Source organism: Loxodonta africana, chromosome 16 (genome assembly GCF_030014295.1).
Source record: "Loxodonta africana isolate mLoxAfr1 chromosome 16, mLoxAfr1.hap2, whole genome shotgun sequence".
In the NCBI taxonomy this organism is placed as follows: Eukaryota; Metazoa; Chordata; class Mammalia; order Proboscidea; family Elephantidae; genus Loxodonta; species Loxodonta africana.
This window is the reverse complement of record NC_087357.1, coordinates 67,228,370-67,253,717: the sequence shown is the minus strand read 5'-3', so window position 1 is coordinate 67,253,717 and position 25,348 is coordinate 67,228,370. Positions and strand designations below refer to the sequence as shown.

At 47.4% G+C, this 25,348-nt stretch overlaps 1 protein-coding gene across 3 annotated transcripts in view; it reads right to left on the bottom strand.

Moving 5' to 3' along the window:
• HK1 (hexokinase 1) overlaps window positions 1-25,348 on the bottom strand; it is an 83,072-nt gene that overhangs the window by 11,897 nt on the left and 45,827 nt on the right. For all 3 annotated transcript variants that reach the window (XM_023547024.2, XM_003409039.4, XM_064269652.1), the window contains 10 exons: window positions 21,998-22,093; window positions 21,278-21,377; window positions 21,000-21,183; window positions 10,748-10,903; window positions 9,311-9,544; window positions 7,502-7,806; window positions 5,511-5,659; window positions 4,867-4,986; window positions 3,312-3,407; window positions 1,009-1,108 (listed from right to left, as the gene is read on the bottom strand). In XM_023547024.2, coding sequence (XP_023402792.1) covers window positions 1,009-1,108; window positions 3,312-3,407; window positions 4,867-4,986; window positions 5,511-5,659; window positions 7,502-7,806; window positions 9,311-9,544; window positions 10,748-10,903; window positions 21,000-21,183; window positions 21,278-21,377; window positions 21,998-22,093 — 1,540 coding nt within the window. The remainder of the gene's footprint in view (window positions 1-1,008; window positions 1,109-3,311; window positions 3,408-4,866; window positions 4,987-5,510; window positions 5,660-7,501; window positions 7,807-9,310; window positions 9,545-10,747; window positions 10,904-20,999; window positions 21,184-21,277; window positions 21,378-21,997; window positions 22,094-25,348) is intronic.

Below are 25,348 nucleotides of genomic sequence, written 5' to 3'. Positions count from 1 at the left end.
CAACCTTTCACCTGGAGTTGCTCCCCAGCGTTTTGAATTTCAACAGAAGCCAAATGTGGTTTAACAAAAGAAAGGGTCTTTCTGGCATGGTTCTTGTTTGCTGGGGCCTTATGCAGTCTCCAGGGAGCCCTAGTGGCACAGTGGTTAAGAGCTCAGCTGCTAACCAAAAGGCCGGCAGTTTGAATCCAACAGCCACTGCTTGGAAACCCCATGGGGCAGTTCTACTCTGTCCTATAGGGTCGCTATGAATTGCAATCAACTCGACAGCAATGGGTTTTGGGGTTTATCCCAATCACCGGACACTCAGCAAATGGTCCACTCAGACATCCTCCCTATCCGGGTAGGGTCTACAGATGGCAGCTGAGAAACTGGGGCCTTTTCCCAGCATCCCCAGACACCAGGAACAGGATCAATAGGACAAATGGCTACCTCACAGCCCAAATCAATACACTTCAGGAATTGTATGCTCCTAGACCCAGTCCCCCAGTGTGTTTTTAGAATATAAGACAATGACCTGCACAGCCAACAGATAACCCCTCTGGGGCCCACGTCAATGGCCGGACCCACTAACAGAAAGTGTGAAGACAAAATGGCACCCAAGACCATGCTCTTTGGCCCTTTGCTGCTCTAAGTGCTGTCAGGAGAGAAGGTCTCTGCTTCCTTCCCAGCCTCAAACCCCCGCCCTGCCCTGAGATCCTCTAAACAAGCCCAAATAGAGTTATCCTGCTGGCCAGGCCAACCCCAGGTACCCCCACTTCCATCTGGGGCCTCACTCCTAGAGAGGCCTGGTTTTTGACAGCCTGATGACAGAATTCCACCCACGAGGTAAAGCGCATGGGAGTGTTGGGCAGGGGACGCTCCCTGGAGAGCCAGCAGCCTTGGTCCTGAGAGGAGGGTACTAACCCACATCCTGTGTCACACAGAGGGCGGGCTGCTGGGTCAAGGCCCCACAAAGCAGGAAAACCCACTTTCCCTTCCCCAGGGAGAGAGACCTTCCAGGACACCCACCTACGATGAGTCCGACCTCACAGGTGGGCTCCTCATAAGCACAGGTCATCATGGTGCCCACCGTGTCGTTCACCACAGCCACCACGTCCAGGTCAAATTCCTTTGGAAAGAAAGGCACATGGATTTAGGGGAGGGACCACTCTGCCTGGCCTGAATCCAGCTGGTCACTGCGACATACCCATCAGAGAGCCACTGGTAGAGAACCTGAAATGGTTTTCTTACCACCTATAAAAAAATAAATGCTCCTTCACTGAGCAGATGCCTATGAGCAATGATGTACCTAAAAGGTGAGATATAAGGAAGGGGAAGTATTCTACCCATTTTACAGATGGTACTGAGTACCACAGCGACAGCCATGAAGGAATCACTGAACCTGAGGGCAAATGGAAGTAACAAATTCTCTTCTCAGAATCTGTCCTTCAGAAATGGCCATGCAGGGCCACAAGGGTGCTTGTCCCAGGATGTACTGCAGAGTGATTTGTAGCAGCAAGAGAGAAGAAACCACCCGGACACAGATCAACAGGGGCTATGGAAACCCTGGCTCAGGCAACAGTGGAATCCTACGCAAACAGGAAAAAGAACGAGGCTTGTCTACAGGTAGTGAGAAGAAAAAATGCCCTTATCATATTAAATTAAAAGAGCAAGTTGTAATATAAAACTAAAACCAAATCTGCTGCCTTTGAGTCGATTCTGACTCATAGCAAACCTACAGGACAGAGCAAAACTGCCCCATGGAGTTTCCAAGGAGCGCCTGGTGGATTTGAACTGCCGACCTTTTGGTTCGCAGCTGTAACTCTTAACCACTATGCCACCAGGGTTTCCAGCTGTAATATAGCACTTATAATATGGTTCCCATTTTTAAAAAGTATGTGTGTGTGTGTGCGAGTATGAATGGAAAGGAAGCTGGAAGAATTCATTAACGTTAAAAGCTGTGAAATGGGCAAAAAGGGACCACCGGCACCTTTTCAATGAAATACTAGATGTTGTCTAGTGTATGCTTCCAGGTTCTCTGAGTCTTAGGACTACATGCCTTTCATTGTTTTTGAGCTATAATTTTTTAAGTTGTAGAAAACTGATAGTAATATAAGTTCTAAGTTATTCTTATCCATAGAGATGCAAATAAATTTTGCCAGGTGAAAGAGCAAGTGATCCCTGCTCCAAGCCATCCACCTCAAACACATCCCCTCCAGCATTCCTGGTTGCCTATATATTTGCTCTTTGGACTGTCCTTTGAACTGACTTGTTTGCTTGTTTTTACTTCTTACTGATTCCCTAATTAATTAATGAGTTACATGAAACCTTTGACATTTTTCACTGTATACTCTGTCAATGTCCTTCAGCCAAAGATCACCAAAAACACAAACGTAGTGAGCAAAAAACAAACAAAATATTTAAAAAACCAAACCCATTGTCATCGAGTCAATTCCGACTCATAGCGACCCTATGTGGCAGAGTAGAACTGCCTCATGGGGTTTCCAAGGAGCAGCTGAGGGATTCCAGCTGCGGAGCTTTTGGTTAGCCGCTGTAGCTCGTAACCACTGTAGGCGAGCAGTTGGGTTACTGACTCGTTGCAGTGCAAGAGAACACACACCAGGGGACACTGTGGGGATCTCAGTCAGAAAGCATGTATTGGAATTCACATGATTTGGGCCTGCGTTAAGGAAAAAAAAAAAAAATTTTTTTTTTCTTTTGTTGATAGGGGCTATGCTCAAAGAAGCAGAGCTGCGCTCTGGATCGGGCGCTGTCAGGGAGCAGGGACAATTATATATGATTGAGTGTCTTAATAAATCTTATCTAGAAGCCAGGGGAATGACGTGAGGCTAAAGCTGTAACTGGTAAAGTAAGCAGTAATCAGGAGAGGGGGATGTTTGTACAATGTTCAGAATTCTGACATGATTATGGAGTTGATTTATTTTTGTCATAATCCATCATGGTTACAGAGTGACCATGTATGACGTCCGTGCTCTGTAAAATTGTTTATGGTTAAGAAGTGAACACGAAGGACAGCTCCCAGCAACGCCAAGGCCTAAGTTACAGGGCCAAACCAGCTCCAGGCTGTTAGGGGCTGCTTTTCTCTTTTCCATTTGTATGCGTCAAGAGTTCATGTGTCTTAAATTATCCTTAACAAGGTAAAACTGTTAAACCTGTCTTTACTGCTGACAGGAGAGTGAGGAAATGGGAACCTTTTATTACCTAAGTCATGTGTTTCTATATTGCTTGAATTCTTTACAACAAACAAGTACCATTTTTATAACGCCTTCCCCCCATAAAGACTTTAAAATATATATATTTTTTATAGTTACCTCTCTCCTTTTTATTGCATCCTTTAGTAGGGTGGTTACATCGTGCCCCACACAGTCAGTTGCCTTGAAGCCCTTTGTCCAGGTGATCAAGATACCCTGAAATATGAAAGGTACCAGTAGAAAGTCAAGTGCAATTAACCCTCCCGGGCAGAATACAAAATTTCACGCCCTCCCTCCCGAGTCAACACCTGCTGAGAGCTTATAGCAAGGCCTGTGCTCAGACACCCAAAGCAAAAACCGATAAAACATGAAATGCCAGTCCTCCGCAGGCCCACTATTCTCACACCAGCCTGGTTTACAACCCCATTTTAGAGATGGAGAAACTGAGCTATGGAAGGTTAATGGATGTGTCCAAGTTCATTCAGCAAGGGGCAGTGCTAGGACTAGACCCCAGTTCTTCTGATTCTTAGCACTTGGGATAACCAACCAGTCTCCCCTGAAGACAAGTTTGCTGACAATGTACATGAAGAAATGCAAGTTTTTAGTGACGCTGTGGGCTCTTTAGACTTGGCTGGACTAAAGTTATACACTTGCCGGGAAAAAAGTGCTATGACTGTGTACTCACTATGATTAGTACCAGGTGACAGTATAAGTGAACTGCTTTCAAAAGTCACCTAGGCCTTTGAAAGCTGCGGAAAAACAAGTTCATATGGATCCATTTCCTGAGGTCTAATAGGGCTTTTTTAATAGGGCTTAAGGAGAAAAAAGTCCCAAGTCACCAATGTGACTGGATTAGCTGGTTTACCTAGCTCTCCTAACACGGAGGGTCACATGCCACAAACCCTGGCCTTAGGCCCTGTGTGATCTGAGGTCACCTCCGGCCTCTAGGGCCTTCTCCCTGGCCACATCCAACTGTGACACATACAGCTACCTGAGGCTTTTCCAAAAGGACAGGCTCCATCTTACCTCCATAACTCTGCATAACTGGTTTCCGCTGCCTGGAATATACCCTAAACACACCTCAGCTTCACAGGTACAGTGTGGGAGCTGCTGGTGCAAGGGTATGGCTTCCCCACTGGACAGTGGGTCCCTGGGTCAGGGATTATATCCTTCAGCTCTGTACCCAGCACTTAGGACTCAGCAGGAGCTCAAGCCCTGATCCCAGGCCCCTTTTCACCCCATTTGTTCAACAAACATTCATTAAATGTCTCCTCTGATAAGACCTTGGGAAGGGAGTAAGGGGGAAACAGGCCCTTGCTCAAGAAGCTTACAACATAGCAGAAAAGACATGGTCACTAACAATTGTGTAAGAAGTGCTACAATCAAGGCAACAGTCAAAGGAACTGGCAACAAAGGGTGAGGGTTTTTTTTGCCTGGGGGACCAGAAGGCTTCCCAAAGAGGTGAATGCTTTAAATGATAAGGAAAAGTAGAAAAGAGCCTTAAGACACACAGAGAGTGTGAAATAAAGCCTCGGTCAACCCGCTGGGACATCTGGGCTAGTCCCAGACATCTAGGGATGAAGCAGAGACAGAAGAGGCCTTAAGAGCCAGTCCACACCGGCCATAGGGGAGCCAGTGCTGCCCAATATCTGAGGCCTGGAGGCAAGAGACTCACCGCATCCAAGCTTTCCTGCTTGCAGGGAAAGGAGAAGGTGAAGCCCAAAGGCATTCTGGGGCCTTTGATGCCCATGTAGTCCAGGAAGTCGGAGATGCAGGAAACGATGTGGTCAAACAGCTTTAGGAGAAAAGAAGGGGTTACCCGTGCTCCCTCTCGTTTCACACTTTCAGTGCATAGGCACAAGTATACACGCATACACACAATACACACATATACACTCAAACACATATACACACATGTGCACATATACACTCAAACATATATGCATATGCACACAAGCACACGGACGCTCACACGCACATGCATACACATATGCAGTCACACATGCACGCATACATACCCATTCATACACGTGTGCACACATACACATGCCTATACACACATATGCATACCATGTACTCACACACACATACATGCACACACGCACACACACACTCCTGACACATGCAGAACAAGCCCCCTTCTCCAGGGTCTTTGCAGCCACCTAAGTGCCATAAGCCAGGCATGGCTGACAGGTGCCCCAATGCCTCAGGCCACAAGTGCACAGCTCGGGCACCACACAGTGGGTGTGGGGGACTACCCAGGCCACTGACCGGGTGAGTGATGCACCCCGCCGTGGTGTACAGGCGGAACTGCCTCACCTCTTCCCCGGTGCCCTGCATGACTTCAATGGGAATGGTGTAGATCTTGTTGTGCATTTCCACTGTCCTCTTCTTCCCACTGCGGATCTTCACCAGCAGGACGCGGAAGTTCGTTCCTCCAAGGTCGAGGGCCAAGAAGTCACCGTGCTCTATTGTATATAGGAACATAAAGAGTGTCAAAAACAGCTAAGTCCCCCAGTAGCTGGTAACCCCAAGACTCTAGACTTTCAGGGTTTTAACGCCTATGCTAAAAAAAAAAACACAAGGGAGAAGCTGCAAGTCCTCCACCATCTGACACTGCCCCTCTTCCCTCCCTCCAGCAGGCAGCCCAGGCACCAAATCACTGAGCACCACACACTTCCAGCCCTGGAGCCACACTGGAAGGACATGAGCCACTTGTCACAATAGATAAACAAACAAACTTTACCAAGGTTAATAAGAAAGCCTGGCAATGAAGCCCTGATTTTAAGAAACCTCATATGAAAAGTAGTAATTTAGGTCAGTATGTGGATTGTTTGTAAAATTAGCCACAATTATTCCCTTCTGTGCTTCCAGGCTTCTCTGCTATGTGATTTTGCAGTTTCGCCCATCAAAATGTGAAGTCTATTTCTCCTCCTCTTGCTGTGGAGTTGACTACAACTCATGGTGACCCCATATGTGTCAGAGTAGAACTGTGCTCCACAGGGCTTTCAATGGCTGATTTTCCAGAAGTAGGTCGCCAGGCCTTTCTTCTGAAGTGCCTGCCTCTGGGTGAACTCAAACCTCCAACCTTCCAGTTAGCAGCCAAGCCCGTTAACTGCTGCACCACCCAGGATTCCCCCTTGAGTCTGGGCAGGCCTTATGACTTGCTCTGGCCAACAGTGTGTGGCAGAAGAGAAGCTGTGCCAGTCCTCAGCCTAGGCATCCAAGTGGCTTTGCCATGTTCACTCTCCCATTTGGACCTTGCTGCCACCATGTGATCAAGCCCGATGGTTAGGTGGAGTTTAAGGCAGATGGCCAGGCACCCCAGTGGGCAGAGCGCTCGCTGCCAGGCACATGATGGAGGCCATTCAGCTGACCATAGACACAGGAGTCCAGTGGAGATCAGCCGAGCCTGGGCCAGGTGAACAGAACTGTTCCGCTGACCCATGGACTTGGGAGCAATAAACAACGGTTGCTGTTTTAAGGCACTAAGTTTGAGGGTGGTTTATAATACAATAATAAATAACTCAGATATCAGAAATACTCATATCATAAATATTCTTTACTCCAAGGACCCACCCGAGAAGCCCTTCAGATTCCCCACGGCACTTAGCTCCAATGAGAACCAGCCAGGTGAACGTTAAGGGTTGGCTTCCGTTCTCCAATCTGCCTGGATGTACAAATCCCCAGGCTCCCATCTGCCTCATGCACATGTTGTCAGGATTTAGGAAGGGTCTAGATTCAACGCCTTCCTTCCTCACAGACTCAGGCATTGGGTGTCTACTCTTTTCCTGGTTCACCATGTTGCTGAGAGAACCTAGAACAATCTGAGTACTACAAGCTTGTGCAGTTCCTTTCTTTTAAGAATACTTTCTCATTTAGTGCAAATGATGAATGTGCTCAGCTGCTAATAAAAAGGTTGGCAGTTTGAGTCCACCCAGAGGAGCCTTGGAAGAAAGGCCTGACGACCTACTTCTGAAAAATCGGTCACTGAAAACCCTATGGAGCACAGTTCGACTCTGACATATGTGGGGTCGCCATGAGTCAGAGACAATTCGAGGGCAACTGGCACTGGTTTCTGATTCAGGGCGTGGCTGGGAGGTTTTCGAGATGGTGCTTGCCTGGGAGGCCCAAGCAGGGCAAATCCATGGTAAAAGGAAACGGGGTTTGAGTTAGTTTCCACCTCTTGCCAAAATCATACATCCCAGGTGCAAATTCATCCACTAGAGAATCCAGCCTCCTCCAACCCACTGTGACTGGGTTGTTGGTATGAGCGCGAGGCGGACGTCAGCCCCCAACAGGGCCCTCACCAGTCCCATCTGGAGTGCTCCGGACAAAGGAGGGCAGCATCTTGACAGTGGCCTTCTCATGGGTCGCCTTCTTCAGTCCCAACTCCATCTCAGCCCGCATCCGCTTCTTCACCTCCATCAGCATCTCCTTGGTGAGGCGGAAGTGGGCCAGGGTCTCCTCGATCTGCCGGTGCTGCTCGGCCAGGCGGTAAGCCACTGCGGTCACCATGGCGGCTCCCTTGCCACTGCCGCTCTCCGACAGCAGGAAACGCACATCTGAGTCCGGCACCAGGCGCCTCAGGGTCTTGTGGAAACGCCGGGAATACCTGGGGGTGGGGCAGAGGGATGCACATGCCACCATAGTTGGACTGAGCCATTTGCCAGGAACCTCTCTGGTACCTCTTTCTTTTTCCACACTTTAATTTCATTTTCTACACTTACTTTTTTCATTACACAAGTCATATATATCTACCATAGGAAAGTCAGCAAATGTAGACTGGGGAAAAAGGAAATAACCCATAATTACATATTAAAGGAGAGGATTTTCATTATTACATGAGTATATCAAATACAGAAAACTCAGGGTCCAAAAAAGGATTGTGTCATCTGCACGACAGGAAGGCAACACAGCATTGTGATCAGTGGCAGTGTTCGAAAACCAGACAGATCCGGAAACAAGTGTGAGCCTTACTACCATGTCCAAATCAGGTGACCTTGAGCTTGTTACTTAACTTTGGAGTGAATGAGGATGATGGTATCTGGTTGATGGAGATGAGGAGGGAGCTAAATGCGTTAATTATAACTCTTAGATTAGTAACCAGAGCTGAGTAAGGGTTCCATAAATAATCGCTCTTGCTTTTTATTCTGATGGCTTTATCCACCTTTCCCCTAAGGGTCTGGGTGCTTCTTAGTGGCTTGAAGAGGACTTTCGGACAAAACTTGATGTGACATACACTTTTCTCAAAGTCTGTGGTCAGTTGTTAAGTATCAAAGGCTGCCTGCCCAAAGAACGGTCTGGGAAATGAACCCCAAAATGTTAACAGTCGTCAACACTAGAGAGTGGGGTGAAGAATGACTTCTATTTTCTTTGTAATGTTTTGAACTACCTAAAGATTCTATATTGAATATGTATTACTTCTGAAATAAGAACTTACCAAAGTTATCATTTAAAAAAAAAATGTGATGTTGCAAATCGTTGCACTCTCTTGCCCCCAAAATCCATGGACTACTTACAACTTAACATCTCTTTGGCTCTCTGGAGCAAAGTGTCAACAAGTTGTCCATTTTAAAAAGTAATGTCTAAGGCTCTGGGGGATTTTAACGGGAGCTTCAAACACAAGAAGGTGGGCACTGTGCCCCTGACTCAAACTGTAACGAGGATGAAGGTCACTGATGATATGTGAACAAGCAAGAGGATTCAACACACAGACACACTCCACACAGCACTTCTGCTGGCAGATGCAGAAATCTCCAATAAGGCTTTTGAAATGAGGACAGAGGACAGGGAAGTGCAGAAGCAATAGCAGTGAGAATCCGCTGAGGGCCAGATTCTTCCCAAGTGGGCAACATGTATTTCTTCATTCAGACGGACAACAAAGGAACGATTATCACTGACATAAGAATTACCAGTACTTCCTCTGAGGCCACTTGGCTGCATCTTACTGGTTATTTGGGCTAGTTATTACTAAAATGCCATCTGACCTTTCTGCCTAGAACTAGGTATGGCCTTGTCTGCCAAAAACGTTCGCTGGGTGCAAAAGTCTGACCTCCAGAGAAGGTCCTTAGCCCAGACGGGTACTGAGTGCCAATTACAGCAAAGGGCAGACTCACTGTGGGTGCATCTTGTATAGAGATCCGTCGACACCAACCGTAGTCCGCAGCCTGGGTGTGCCCTTGTTATCACGAAGGCGGCACAAGATGGCACCCAGCGTTGCAGCCACCAGGTTGGCCGAGCGAAACGTGACAATGGCGCACACGTGCTGGACTGAAATACAGTCGTCATGAGACGGTTCCACTCCCAGACGGGTCAGGATTTCTTTGGCATTGTGGAGGCCTTCCTTATTCCTGTGAGGTTAGAGGTCAACACTGTATGAGGTAAGAATTGGTTCGAAGGCCTAGTGACTAGGACAGTCAAAACATAAGAGCATGAGCAGGGTCCTCTGGCGTGAGAAATACTGCGGAGTAGGAAAAACACTACTGCACTGGCTTATAACATTCCAGGTGTGTGGAAAGATGTGCTCCACATCCTAGAGTCTCTGAGAGAGTTGGAGAAACAGCTACCTCCCCACAGGGTTCAGTGCCCAGGAGGCTCAAGGGAATCTCCCACTCTTGGGGTCTGTAAGGTTCTTAAATTTAAATTTTCTGCATACAGACACTGCATATCTTTTGTTAGATTCAGTCACTCTGAGGTACTTTATAATTTTGTTTCTACCATCAACAGTGTCTTAAAAAATATATACACACACACGTATATATTTTTTTATGTACCTTAATACTGTTAGGGGAGCCCTGGTGGAACAGTGGTTATAAGCTCAGCAGCCTACCAAAAGTTTGGCAGTTCGAATCCACCAACCACTCCTTGGAAACCCTATGAGGCAGTTCTACTCTGTCCTCTAGGGCTGTCATGAGTCAGAATTGACTCTATGGCAATGGGTTTTTTTAGTAATGTTAGACATTAACAATAGGGGAAACGGGGTGAGGGGTATCTGGGAAGTCTCTGTCTGACATTCACAGCTTTTCTGTAACTCTAAAACTATTCTGAAATAAAAACTTTGTTTAAAAAGATGTATGTTCACATATCTTAACTGTTGCCCACATACAGAAATACAATTGACCTTGGCATCTTACTCTCCAGACACCTTGCTAACCCCTCCTGTTATTTCTATTCACTTGTCTGGAGTTTCCTGCAGGTGTTCCACAGAGATGATTATCAACTACAAATAAGGACAGTTTTATTTCCTCTTTTTTTTTTTTACACCTTCAATATCTTTTTTTTTTTTTTCCCTTAACATTTGTTAAGAATTCTCATACAATGCTGAACAGAAGCTAATAATACCATCTTGGTCCTGATTTTAAAGAGAATGTTTCAAAAATGTACCATCGTAGGATAATGTTTTTTATAGGTTTTGTGAGATGGCCTTTCTTACAAATACACATGTACACTCTCTTGAGGGGCAAGCCCACCAAACCAGGACTGAAGAGGTAACAGGGACCTATTGCTCTTCTCCCCACAGCCACCCCAGGAAGCCCCGAGCAGGCAGTACCCACATTTCGATGGCTGACACATCGCTGGTGTTGAACTTTCCTTTGGTAAGTAGCTCCGGGGTGATCCGCCCTTCAAATAAGAGACCCTCTTTGGCCATCTTGACCAGGATCAGTCGAACCAGCTCCCCGATGTACATGCCACTGACCATCTTCTCAAACCTGCAGGAGACAAGCACGCCAGGCATTTGTCAGGTTCTTCCTATACACCCAGCAGCAGGCAAAGAGCCACAGTGAATGGGAGAATCACGCATGAAGAAGAAGACACCGCCTCCCCCCTCACAGGATGACAGTTTCATTACGAGATCACGCACTCATGTGATTACGCCACGGGGGGCAGAGAGGGACCAGGGGCCTATTCCAGAAACGGTGAGTTATCCAGTCAGCACACCTGAGCCTGGGGAGGGCAACAGGAGGAGAGCACCACGGGGCAGCAGCAGGCAGAGAGGCTGCTTGGAGGTGATGGCAATATCAAGATCTAGACGGGGGACAGATACCAGGAAAGCCCCCAGACAGAAATGTGCAGAATATGGATATGATAATCTCTGACATTTACACAAAGCTGTATGCTATACTTTTTAAGGGCTTTCACATCCATCACGCCATCAGAGAGATCTCAACCCCCTGGGAAGGAGGCGGCCAGGGAATATTATTGCCATTTCCCAGCTCAGAAAGGATGAGTGTCTTCTCCCAGGGAAGGCTGACAGGGCTGGAGACGGAGCTGCTCCTTGTGGTGCCACCATCGGAGCGCTCTTTGGTCACCTCCCTGGAATCCACTTTCTCCTTCTCCAGCCAAAAGGGCAAGAATTTTCTTCGGTGAACCCAATCCTCCCCTACTGACTTCCCCCTAAATCCCAGGGGTGGGTTCTGAGTAGCTTCAGCCAACCTGCTCATCCACTGCCCCGGCCCAGTTCAGGCACGGGCCACAGACAGTGAATCGCTCCAGTGTTCCCTGGTGTGGTGTGTGGTGTACAGTGTGGTGTGAGGGTGTGGGCTCTGTGACTACAGCAGACATTCTGAGTCCAAGGCTGCCAGGAAGAGGCCACCATGTGGGGCCTGAGAGCGATGCCGGACCACACTGGGGAAGGCCCAGCAGAGGGCCAGCGAGGACGAGTGCCGGAGGCCACACCTGTGTCAGAGTCAGGCCTCAAGGAGCCCCTGGGCAGGCACACCAGAACGGCTGGACCTCCACGAGCTGCCGCCTTTCCTCTGTGGGAGCCCAGTTGGCACACTCAGAGCTGGCTCTGACGCAGCGAACAATCTGTTCCAGTCGGAACCAGCCCCGGAGCCAAGGATGCTGCTGAGACCTAAGCACCCCACCCTTCCCTCAAAACAGGGTACAGAGATACTTTGGCCTCATTACAAACACAGTCCTCATTGTTTCCACTCCCAACAGGACCAGACAGGTCCACCCCAGCTGGGGTGTATCAAGGATCCCTGGCAGAAGAGCACCTTCAGAATCTGCGCAGCCCAGTTGCCATCCCCAGCACTTGTGGGAATGGCCTCTGGGCAGCCCCAAACCAGATCTCAGATCCAGCAGGAGCCATGGTAGTCAGCCCGGCTCCGCCACCTACTGGGCTATTCATCACCTGTCTATATAATGGGGATAATGGTAAGGTCTGTTTACAGTGTTGAAGGAAGAAATGGGTAAATGTAGGTAAAGTGTTATTAAAAAAAAAAACAAACCCGTTGCCTTTCAGTCGATTCTGACCCACAGCAAACCTAAAGGACAGTGCAGAACTGCCCCACGGGGTTTCCAAGGAGTGGCTGGTGGATTCGAACTGCTGACCTTTTGGTTAGCGGCTGTATCACTTAACCACTATGCCATCAGGGCTCCAAAGTGCCATAGTGCCTGGCTAATAATAAGTACAGTCTTTGCTCCACGTCGACACTTCTCAAAGCCCTTTACGTGTATTAACTTATTTCATCCTTATTACACCCCATGAGGTAGGCATTATCATTAGCCCCATTTCACAGATGAGGAAACTGAGACACAGAAAGGTTTCTTAGCTTGCCTGCAACCAGAGTTAATAAGTTGCACATCCACATTTTGAACCCAGTTAAATCTAACACCAGAGGCTATTCTAGTGACCCCTGTGTTGATCTGCCTCTCTCATGGGCAGTATCATTAAATGTTAGCTATACTGATATGCTAGGGACCACTGAGCCCCATCCCTAGCCCAGCCTCTGCTGGTCCACCTCCAGCTCCTGTCCCCTCCAGGCAGCCTGTCCCCCATGTTGGGCAGCCTGCCAATAGGAAAGGCTGCTCGCCTTAGGATGAGCTAAACCCTTTGACCCACAGCTTTTTCCTCTGTCCTGTAGAGACACCCAGAATGATCTGCTCCCTGTTCTACATGATGTATGTCCGTTCTGTATCTTTTACAAACATATATCCTGACACTCTCTTTTTTGGATAAAGGAGGCCCTAGACCAGGGATCTGTCCTTTTTTCTGGCTCCTAGGACCCCCACCAGAGGATCAGGACACAAAACAGCACTTCCCACAAGCCTCTCTCAGTCCCAGCCAAGGCTCCTGGAGACTGGTCGGGCTCCCCAACCCACATGCTTCCCTTCTGCTCAAGTGAACCCACGCAAGCACTGGTCAGGCACCTACGCCCAAGCCAGCAGTGGGTGGCAGTGTCATAGTGTCCAGCCTCCTTGCCAGCTGGTGGGCAGGCAGGGGTGAGACCCACAGGGCCGGGGAAGTAGGCTGGCAAGAGAGGGTAAGGGATCATATTTGGACAAAGAGAGCAATGAGCAAGGACTTGCACATCAATGAGGAGCTCCCTTGGCAGCTAGGGCTTGCTCTGACCAGCAGCCCTGGGAAAGAGGAGGGAGAGGTCGTGGCCAAGCAACCCATGATAGGAGCTGCAGAAAGAGTCTATGGAGGGAGCCAAGCAGCAATAAGAAAAAGCGTTTGGCATGGACTTGAAAACATATGAAGTTATTCCACCACCAACCAGGCCAAAGAATTCTCCTGAACTACAGGGTTGGCTACCATGGTCACGGCTGTTGCTATTCTGCGGGTGTTATCTCCTTGCACGTAGAAGGACGCACTAAACAAGCAATCAGGGGGAAACGGGATTTGAGATTCCGGACACAAACACAAAACAGAAGAGCAGGAGGCCCAAGAAGGCAGGGGGGAAGGAGGACAAGAATTAAAAACCAAAGAAGGGAAGTAAACTCACACGCCTACGGTCAACTGATTTTTGACAAGGGTGCTAGGTCCATTCGAAGGGGAAAAAAAGAGTCCCTTCAATAATTGGTGCTGGGAACACTGGACTGCCTCACCCAGAAAAATGAAACAGGATCCATACCTCACACCATACACAAAAACAAATTCAAAATGGATTAAGGACCTAAATGTGCAAACTAAAACCATAAAATTCTTAGAAGAAATAGCAGGTGCAACACTGTCAGGCCTAACTTTTAACAATGGATTATCTAATACAATAACAAAAGCACAAACAGCAAAAGACAAAATAAATAAATGGGACCTCATAAAAATTAAAAACTTTTCTTCATCAAAACTTTACCAAAAAAGTGAAAAGACAAGCTACTGCCTGGGAAAATATCTTCAGAAATCATATATACAACAAAAATCTAATAACCAAAATATATATAAAACTTCAACAACGTAACAACAAAAAGACGTATAACCCAATCAGAAAATGGGCAAAAGACTTAATTGACATTTCACCAGAGAAGACGTTAAAATAGCCATCGAAGACGTGAAAAGATGCTCAACGTCATTAGCCACCAGAGAGATGGAAATCAAAACCATAATGAGATACCATTTCACTCCCACTAGGATGGCTAACATTAAAAAAAAAGAAAATAACAAATGTTGGTGAGGATGTGAGGAAACTGGAATCTTTATCCATCTGATGGGAATGCAAAATGGTACAGCCTTTGCGGAAAACAGTGAGGTAGTTCCTCAAAAACTAAAGATGGAACTACCACATGACCCAGCAATTCCACTCCTAGGTATATACTCTAAAAACTTGAAAGCAGAGACCCAAACAGAGACTTGTACAAGTGTTATTGCAGCGCTATTCACAACAGCCAAAGGGTGGAAACAACCTAAACGTCCATCAACAGATGAATGGATAAACAAAACGTGGTACATATGTACAATGGAAAACTACTCAGCCAAGGGGAGAAAAGAAGTCTTGATACATGCTACAATATGGATGGAGCCTGAAGACATACTGAGTGAAGTAAGTCAGTCACAGATGGATAAATATTTTATGACCTCACTTATATACAAAGACTAGAAAAGACAACTATATAGAAACCAGTTTATTAGTGGTTACCAGGGACAGGAGGGAGGGGAAAAGGAGCAATTAATGCTGCTGGAAAAATTACATTATCGGTAGAGTTGCACAGCCAATTATTTTTACTGCTGTCTATAAACTGTACACCTGTAAAAAGATGAACTGGCAAAACTTGTGTGACAGATAGATTTACAACAAAAAGACTAGCTGCTGAAGCTGATATGTACAACCAAAAACCTCATGGGATTTGGTTTCTTGGTTTGAAGGTCATGGCTTCATGGGACAGCCTGGTTAACTGGTCTAATAATGTGTTTAGTGCTTCTGTTCTACCTCCTAGTGCACTGCGTAGCACCTGGGGTCTTAAAAGCTTGCAAGTGGCCATCCAAGGCACAACAATATCTTGCCTAGAGCAACAGAGGAAGAAGGAGAGTCGGGATTGGCAGAGGATATGGAATGTGTGGCTAAATGCCTCCATGAGCAACTCCCTCCTTTGCCATAAGACCAGAAGGGTTGGATGGTGCTCAGCTACCATTACTGAACATTTTGATGAAGAGTCTACAGAAGAATCCTGATCAAAAGGGGAAAATGCAGAATGGAATTTCAAATTCTCAAGGACTCCAGACTTTCCTGGAGACATGAAGGTTGGATGAACCCCTAAAACTATTGCCCTGAGATAATCTTTAAACCTTAAACCAAAAATATCTCCTCAAGTCTTCTTAAAACCAAACAACAGTTTAGCTGAACTAGTAAAAAATGTCTGCCTTGACGATTACGAGCCCAACAGACAGAAAGGGCCACATGAACCAGAGACTACGTCATCCTGAGACCAGAAGAACTAGATGGTGCCCGGCTACAATCGATGACTGCCCTGATAGGGAACACAACAGAGAACCCCTGAGGGAGCAGGAGAGCAGTGGGATGCAGACCCCAAATTCTCGTAAGACCAGACTTAATGGTCTGACTGAAACTAGAAGGACCCCAGTGGTCATGGCCCCCAGACCTTCTGTTGGCCCAGGACGGGAACCATTCCCGAAGCCAATTCTTCAGACAGGGATTGGACTGGACAATGGGTTGGAGAGGGATGCTGGTGAGGAGTGAGCTTCTTGGATCAGGTGGACACTTGAAACTATGTTGGCATCTCCTGCCTGGAGGGGAGATGAAAGGGTGGAAGGGGTTAGAAGCTGGCAAAATGGACACGAAAAGAGAGGGTGGACGGACAGAGTGGGCTGTCTCATTAGGGGGAGAGTAATTGGGAGTGTGTAGCAAGGTATAATCAACTCGACAACACTGGGAGCAAGGTATATATGGGTTTCTGTGTGAGAAACTGACTCGATTTGTAAACTTTCACTTAAAGCACAATAAAAATTATTAAAAAAAAATCTGCCTTGAGTACTATGTTCTTTTAAGAACTATCTATGTGGGATCAGAGTGACAACAGTAACTCGAAAGATAAGATAGGAATCTTTGGGAACAGTGAATGTACGTTATGTTAATTGGGGAGGAATAACTCAGAAAAGGAGGATGAGAATGGTTACACATCTCAAAGAATGTAATCAATATCACTGAACTGTACATGTAGACACAGTCGAATTGGTTTATGTTTTGCTGTGTACAGTCCCAGCAACAATAAAATTAAAAAATTTTTTTAATAATAATAAAAAAATAAATAAAGTAGTCATGGATGAAAAACCAGGAGTCCCTGGGCGTTACAAATGGTTAAGCACTCAACTACTAACCAGACCTACCCAGAGGGCACCTCAGAAGAAGGCCTGACAATCTGCTTCCAAAAGATCGTAGCCTTGAACTCCCTGTGGAGCAATTCTACTCATATACATGGAGTCGCTATGAATCAGAACTGACTAAACAACAGCTGGTTTGGGGTTTTTTTGTTGTTTTTTTAAGGCCATCCTTGATTTTTTTTTTCCATAAATAATGAGAGATACCTCTTGGAGGTTCTAGAGGCTGGGCCTGAAGACTCACACTTTCAGACAGGACAGAAAACTTCAAACCTAAGTCAGATCAAACCTCAAAAAAAGAGCCTTGGGCCAGTTTTCTCCTATTCTGGTGCCTCAGCTTTCCTACGAGTAAAATGGAACACCTTTCCCTGCACACAAAGGACAAAAGGGCTTTGAAGAACCTGGCATTTCACAAAAGAAACACAGGAAGGACCCAAAGACTTAAGCAAGATCCTCAGAGAACAGCAAAACTGGCCTGACCTAAATTTTACTAAGCTTTGGCTGACAGCTTATTTCCTGGAAAATATGATGCAACTCAAAGACCTGTAATCTCCTTGGAATTGCTTTTTACTTTTTTTTTAATTTTATTTTGTTGTTGCTGAGAATTTTTCACAGTGGAACTGTTCTTAACAAGACCTGACCTATGGTGATCAACAAGCAGGGAAGCGCACTGGAGAAGACAGACTTCACCCCAACCTTTCACTCTTTCACTCATCTGCTGGTTTATCCACCCACCCATCTCCCAGCCTCCTACCTACCAACCCCCCATCTACCCATCCATCCATCCACCCGTCCACCCCATTCACAATCTACCCAACCCCAATGTCTACTGCAAGCCAACTCTGAACCCAGTTCACACTTCAGCCTGGGGATACACTTTAGCCCTTTAGAGAAATTCAGTAAATCAGTCAGGGATGAACAATCAAGAAATCTAGGTTTACACTCAACTCTGCAGGTGGCTCCCAGACTGGGCCTAGGGATACAGACAAGGGACCGGGCCATATCTGCTCAGTTACCACAGGTAGCCTGCCCCACTGAGAAGGGAGATTTCTAAGTAAGTGACTGAAAGTAACTATAGGTGCATAATCTCTTATCTGAAATCCTTGGGTCAGATGTTTTTTGGGATGTGATTTGAGGATTTTAGACGTAATATGGGTACGTGCTATATATTACAGAACGCTCCCAGAGGTGCCTGAGGCAGCGCTGTAGGCAAGCACATTAATAGGTCTGCAGTACAACTTATCCACCACCCATTTGTCGGTCTGTCATACTGGGTGAGCTGTGTTTGCATGTTACTATGATGCTGGAATCTATGCCATTGGTATTTCAAATACCAGCAGGGTCATCCCAGGTTTCAGCAGAGCTTCCAGATGAGAGACTAAGAAGAAAGGCCTGGAGATCCACGTGCAAAAATTAACCAGTGAAAACCCTATGGACCACAACAGAATATTGTTACTTTGAACACATCATCAGGAAAGACTAATCGTTGGAAGAGGACCTCACGTCTGGTGAGGTGCAGGGCCAGTGAAAGCATGGAAAGCCCTCAATGACATGGACTGACAGAGTGGTTACAACAATGGACTCAAACATGCCAATGATCATGGGGATGGTGTGCGACCAGGCAGCGTTTTATTCCGTTGTACGAGGGGTTACCATGAGTTGGGGCCAACTCGATGGCAAGTACCAGCAACAACAGTACTTACTTATAAACAGTCACAGTAAATAGCTTCATATTCGTTGGGTCAGGTTTCACCACCAACAGACTTGGGGAAAAAAAAAGTTGGCTTTTAGAGCTTTGGATCTGTGGATAAGGGATTGTACGTGGCCTGGTGCCCCAGGCTCAGGCTGCAAAGTCCATGTTCAACTCGGGGTCTACGAACTTGGGATTTCTCTCATCGAGAGGACAAACTTACCACCACCTCTGGACGTGAAGGCTTGGGTTGGCCATTTATGCAATTCTATTAATTCAGGTGGAAAGCCCCATTTTCCAGCTTGGAGTATTGAGATGGGTAATGGGTTTCCGAATGACTAGCAAACGCCTGTCTGTTTCTCTGTGGCATAAGGATAAGGGCTGTTGGGCCAACAGGGTCAGTGAACATGAAAAGATGGAATATCAAGAAGGGAGGGGGAAAGAGGCGGCTTTTGCTTAGAGTGCACTGAAGGTATGTTATAATTTGGAAAAAGACACTGGAAACAGTTGCACAACTCCAAGAATGTAATCAATATCACTGAATCGGACTTACAGAAGTCGAGTAAATATTTTGTGCATTCTTGTGTGTATTTCAACATCAAAAAAAAAAGACAGAATATCAAGCCAGCCCATTCTCTCAAGGCTCTCTACAGGCCAACAGCATCAAACTGAGGTTAAGACAGCTGAAAGGCTGGGTTGATCAGACCCGGCTAGCCACATGCTGGAATCACAGAGAAATGTGAAAACTGAGTATGCATTTCTGAACATAAGTGCCTGGATGAAGCAATACCCACTATTATAGACTGAAGTGTATTTTCCAAAAAAATATTTCAAAGTCCTAATCCCCGGTGCCTGTGAACGTGACTTTGTTTGGAAACAGGGTCTGTGTAGATGTTATCAGTTGACCTGTGGTCATACTGGAGTATGGTGGATCCTACCCAATGTGAATGGTGTCCCTTATAAAAGGGGAGAAGAACACAGAGGGAAGATGGGTATGAAGACAGAGGCGGAGACCAGAGTGATATGTCTACAAGCCAAGGAACACCAAAATCACCAGCCATCACCAGTAGCTAGGAGAGAGGCACAGGACAGATTCTTCCTCAGAGCCCTCAGAAGAAACTAACCTGTGAACACCTTAAGTTCAGACTCCTTGACTCCAGAACAACAAATTTCTGTCCTTATAAACCACCTAATTTGTGGCACTTTGTTAGGACAGCCCTAGGAAGCTAATATATCCACTCTAGCCTGAATAATGTCACTTTACTGCTGGAGCCAGGAGCTCACAGAGGTCCAACACAACTTGCCTGGCCAGCCTGATGTTCCCCATCGCCTCCAACCCATCAGCCTAGGCTTGACAGGGAAGAAGTTTCTCCACACTCCATCTCCCTAAGGCCTGAGCCTTGATGCATATGGTTTTCACGTTCACGCACACCATGGGTATTTGCACGTGTGACTGACCTCCCATCTAGACGGAAAGTCTTGGAAGAGAAGACACTGTTTTTTATCCTTGGAGCCTAGCACACACCTCAGCACATATAAAACCAAAAAAAACAAACCCAATGCTGTCGCGTCAATTCTGACTCATAGCGATCCTATAAGCACTCCAGAAATATGTGCTGAATGAATGGACACTCCTTTTGCTCAGCAGATGCCCCACATGCCACATGGCCTCCTCACCCTCAGTAGCAGCGCTAGTGATGACCATATATAAAAATGTTTTTAGCCTTAACTAATACTTCTGTGCTTTTAATTTTCTGAATGTTTCACCAGGACGCCGTCAAAGAGGACATTATTTAGAAGTGATTTTCAAGCCACGGAAACCCCGGTGGTGTGGTTAAGCACTACAGCTGCTCACCAAAACATCAGCAGTTCGAATCCACCAGGTGCTCCTCGGAAACTCTATGGGGCAGTTCTACTCCGTCCTATAGGGTCACTATGAGTCGGAATAGAGGCAATGGCAACAGGTTCTTTCAAGCCACAGATTCCACAACTATGAATCTAAGGAGCGACAGATAAAGCAATTTTCAAGCAAGGGCTTCTCCCTTTGGACCTCACTAGAATCCTGGGTGGTGCAAACAGTTAAGTGCTTGACTGCTAGCGGCAAGAGTGGTAGTTCAAGCTCACCTAGAGGTGCCTTGGAAGAAAAGCCTGGCCCATCTGCTTACGAAAGGTCAGAGCCTTAAAAGCCTATGGAGCAGTTCTACTCTATACACATGGGGTCTCCATGAGTTGGAATCGACTCAACGACAACTGGTTTGGGCAGCTGGGTAGTACAAATGGTTAAGTACTTGACTATTAACCAAAAGGTTAATGGTTCAAACCCACCAAGAGGTACCTCAGAAGAAAGGCCTGACAGTCTGCTTTGAAAGGTCACAGCCTTGAATACCCTGTGGAGCAGTTCTCAGCACACATGGGGTGGTCATGAGTCGAACTGACTCAACAGCAACTAACAACAACAAACGGGCTTTAAGTCCCTTTCATTTCCCACCCCAAATCTTTGGGTGAAGTGCCCCCTTCGTTATCTACGTGGTTAGTAAGGAAAGGGTCAGAGACTCACAACTGCTTTCCCGGATTAAGGGAGCCCCGGTCTATCTCTCGGTCAAACTCGGTCCGGATGTCTTCTAGGGACCCGTCGTCCCCAAAGGCCCCCCACTCCGTGTTGATGCACATCCTCCCCTCATCGCCTTCCACCAGGTCAATGTGCCTCAGTTCCTCCATGTAGCAAGCATTGGTGCCAGTGCCTTGGAGAGACAAGATGGGAAGCTGTGACCACACAGACCCGAGAAAGGAGGCAGTGCCTTCTCGAAATGTCTGCTGAGTGAGGGATGACGTTACCAATGATCAGGCCAACTTCACAATGCTGGTCATCGTAGCCACAGGTCATCATGGTCCCCACTGTGTCGTTCACCACGGCCACAATGTTGGCGTCATAGTCCTGGGGACAGGTAACGGGGTGTCACCATCTACCCACACGTGGCAGAGTGCCAGTCTTAATGACTACCACTCCCCTTCTTGGTGGTGCTGGTTTCATTACTGCTGGTGCTCAAGTTAACTGGATTAGGGTATAGTGATTAAATTATGGAAAATGCACAGTCCCCTCAATTATCTGGCTTCAAATTCTTTTGAGTCATTGTATACATGGAACCACGTTGCTCTTCAAATCACATCATTACATCCCTGTGCCAGCTGTACCATCAGCTCCTCTGGCCTGGTTCTAACCACAGCAGGGTGCACCTGCCAACACGACTCCCTGCACCCCACACTCCACCATCGGAACGAGGTGCCCACACGCCCAAGGGCTGGGTTCCTTTGCGCAGTTCCCTTTGGGCAGTGCTTCTGAGAGTTCCATGTGCAGCTATGCCTGTCCCTCTGTTCTGTGGACCCTCCCCACTCACCTGCCCAGGTCTTTAAGACCTCAAGGCCACAGCACTCTCTGGCCACAGACCCCTGCCCTACCATTCCCTGGAAAGGACCTTGGTCTGTTTTAGGGCATAGCCTTCTTCCCACACCCACCACCTCTGCATGGCAGAGGCAGATGGCCCAGAGAAAAATTACCCCTCGTTTCTTGATGGCTTTGTCCAGCAGCTTCACCACATCTGCACCCTCTACTCCACTCGCTTTAAATCTCTTTGTCCAGGTGATCAGGATGCCCTGCAAAGGAGAGCAGATAGGTTGGGAAGCCTCTGGAATCCCTACGTCCCTGGAGAGGCTGCTCAAAGACAGTGAAGAGAGGCCCAGAGCGCCCAGTGGCTTGTCCAAGCTCATGGTGAGTGATAGAGCTGGACCCCATCCCATGTCCTCTCCATCCACCAGATGCATTTCTCTGGGGACTGCGAAAGAATAACAACCAGCCTACAAAACCCAGCTCACACTAGAATAAAACAAGTGGCCAGCCGGTTCAGCAATGTCACTCAGCATGCAAGCCTAAGTGGATTTCAAACACACAGTCAGAATCCACTAAAGAGAGCAGGAGAAATCCCGTTCTTGCCTGATCACCCTTCCCCATAGCCATTGGCTCCCAAAGTCCCAAGGAATGAAAGCAGAGCCACGTTGGCAAGATAAAGAAAATGCTACGATAGTTCTTGGCATCTAAGAGTCAGGTTTTGGAGGTTTAATGGATAATGTTGACTGTGATTTGGGAGCCCCAGTGGAGTAGTAGTAACTGAAATGCCGGCAATTTGAACCTACCCATTGCTCTGCGGGGGAAAAGATGTGGCAACCTGCTTCTGTAAAGGCGACGGCCTTGGAAACCCTATGGGGCAGCTCTACTCTGTCCTATAGGGTCGCTATGAGTTGAATTGGCTTGAAAGCAACAGGTTTGGTTTTTTGGTTTTTATATGTGATTTATGCCTCATTGGCCAACTTTGGAACTTAACCCCATTTGTAAAGCTATGACCACTCTTTATACAATATAATCCCATTTCTATTTGTACATTAATGGAGAAACATCCAGAAGGATAGGCATCCAATGGTTATTCACTTCGGAATGTAGAGGGGCAGGAATTTTACTTTTTGCTTTACACATTTTTATATTATTTAAGAGTTTTACATGCTTGCTTTTGTATTTAAAAAAATTGAAGATGCTAATAAGAAATATACTATTGTACTGGAATACTCTTCTCTGAATGGGGACAGTAGCTATAAATGCTGTAGCAGGGTTGGAAGGATTCTCTTGTCAGACCCTGGCACCTCTGGGGGACACAGGGATGGAGGTCTTGCTTACCAGCACGTACTGCCCTTGCTAACGGTGAAAGCCACAGCAGCCTGTGACAGCACTTGGAAGGATGAGCCTTGATGAGAACTGGTGGTTTTTCTCCAAGCAGCAGCCTGTGGCTAGACCAGGCATGTCAAAGCCCCAGGACACACTACCTCCTCCTGAGGCTCCCCCAACCCCATAAAAAAAAAACAGAAAACATATGGGATTGGCAGTCAGGAGACCCCATCCTATGTCCACACCTTCTGTCCATTTCCTGTGGGTGGTTCCTTAACTCCTCTGAGGTTCACTTTGCCCAGCTGTACAATAAGGAGCTGGTCTTGATTTGGACAGTCTTGAAGGTTGCAGCCAGCACCGAGAAGTGGGCACAGGGCCCCTGGATGGGTAACCACTGGCTTCCTGTAGGCAGCACACCCCAGCCCAGGAAGCCTTCCCAGATGTGCTCAGGGCCTGTGCTTGGGGCCCCCACCCTGGGCTCCCTCTCTGCCCACGACACTCCTCTCCCAGGCACATCTGCTCTGCCCTGGGGTGGCTATCCTCTCACCCCTCCTATAACGCCTTCACCCTGGAAGATGTGCCTTTCAGGAGAGCAGCCATGTCTGTGCACCACTGTCTCCCAGGGCCTTGTCCAGAGGCTGGCCACACGAGACTCAGGGAATAGCTGCTGATAAATGGATGCGTGACAACGATACACAGCCCACCCAGCCCAGCCCCCACCGAGGTCTCTTTATCCCAGACCGTCTCCTACCTCTCACAGCGGGTAGCAAGGAGCCCTGAGACCCATCTCGCTCCCCAAGGAGCATAAATATCATGTCCTATGTCTCAAAAGCCAAGGGACTTTGGGAGAGGGTTTGGGAAAGACACCCTGGAGGCCAAGTTGATCTGAACTCTCTTGGGGGTGCAGCAACCACCAGAGCAGAGAAAGAGGCTCAATGTGGCCACACCAGCTTCTTGAATAGATAAAAGGACAAAGGAAGCCCTGCCTCACCTCCTCTTCCTCCATGCTCTCCAGCTGAACTCACTCCTACAGGTCTGCAGGAAGGCCTCTTGCAAACCGGCTCCCCTCGCCTCCCTGGGAACTTGGGCCAGACAGTTAAGTGTGTTCTGTCTCCCCCCAGGTCACAGCGTCCCTCCTGGCACAGTGACAGTAACAGTGTTCAAGAGCAGACACCATAAATATGTCTTCGCCTGAGACCGTTGTCTCTGGAGAGAGGGCTAGACCACCACCACCATCCAAATACTCATTTCTCCTAAGACATATTGGGCTTTTGCCCTGGCCCTCTTCAAAAACCCCTGCACTGGCCCCACACCAGTGGTTCAGGTGTGTGCGGAGTGAGAAATCCTTCTCCTTTCATCAGGGTCTTTGTGGGTCATGGACTGGAATAGAAGGTCTAGAGCTATTGAGGCCCAATCCCTAATAGCTAAGGCTTCCAGCTCCTTCTCGGTGGCTTGCTCCTTTCTCTCCTTACCAGGGCTTTGTGGGAAATACTCTGCCCCCAAAATGACTTTGGGGCTCTGGGGTGAGACAGCAATACCCTGGGGGCATTCAGTTGTGCTGGAAGATGGGAGTCCAGTGGCTGGGAAGTGGGGCCTGGGATCCTGGTGCGGATCTCCCTTTAAAAAGCCATGTGGCCTTAGGAAGCCTCAGTTTTCCTATCTGTGAAAAGAGGGGCTTGGCCTGCTTAGCTCTCATGCCCCTCCTTGCTGTAACGTTAGTGATTCCACAGATAAATGGATGTAAGGGCTCAGCAGCTAAAGCAGTGCCCAGGAGTGGGTGCTTACCCTACTGATAAAGGGGTACAGGGGCACTGCCAGGAGACCTAGAGGGTGCTGTGTGCCCAAATGTTACTATCCTGCAGCAAAGCAGACCACTTGCGAGCACGGGCTCTGGAGCCAGACTGTCCGGAGCTAATCTAGGCTCTGTACTTTCTTCCTGTGTGACTTTGGGCAAGGTTCTTAACCTCTCTGAGCCTCAGTTTCCTCATCTGTAGATTAGGGATCATAAGTACTTAACTCATAGGGATGTCTGAAGATCACATGCATTAATTGTGAAGTACATATTAGAACGCTTCCTGGCACACTGAAGGCACTCAATAATGCAAACTATTAGTATTCCTGGAACCCTGGTGGTACAGTGGTTAAGAGCTTGGCTGCTAATCAAAAGGTCTACAGTTCAAATCCACCAACCCTCC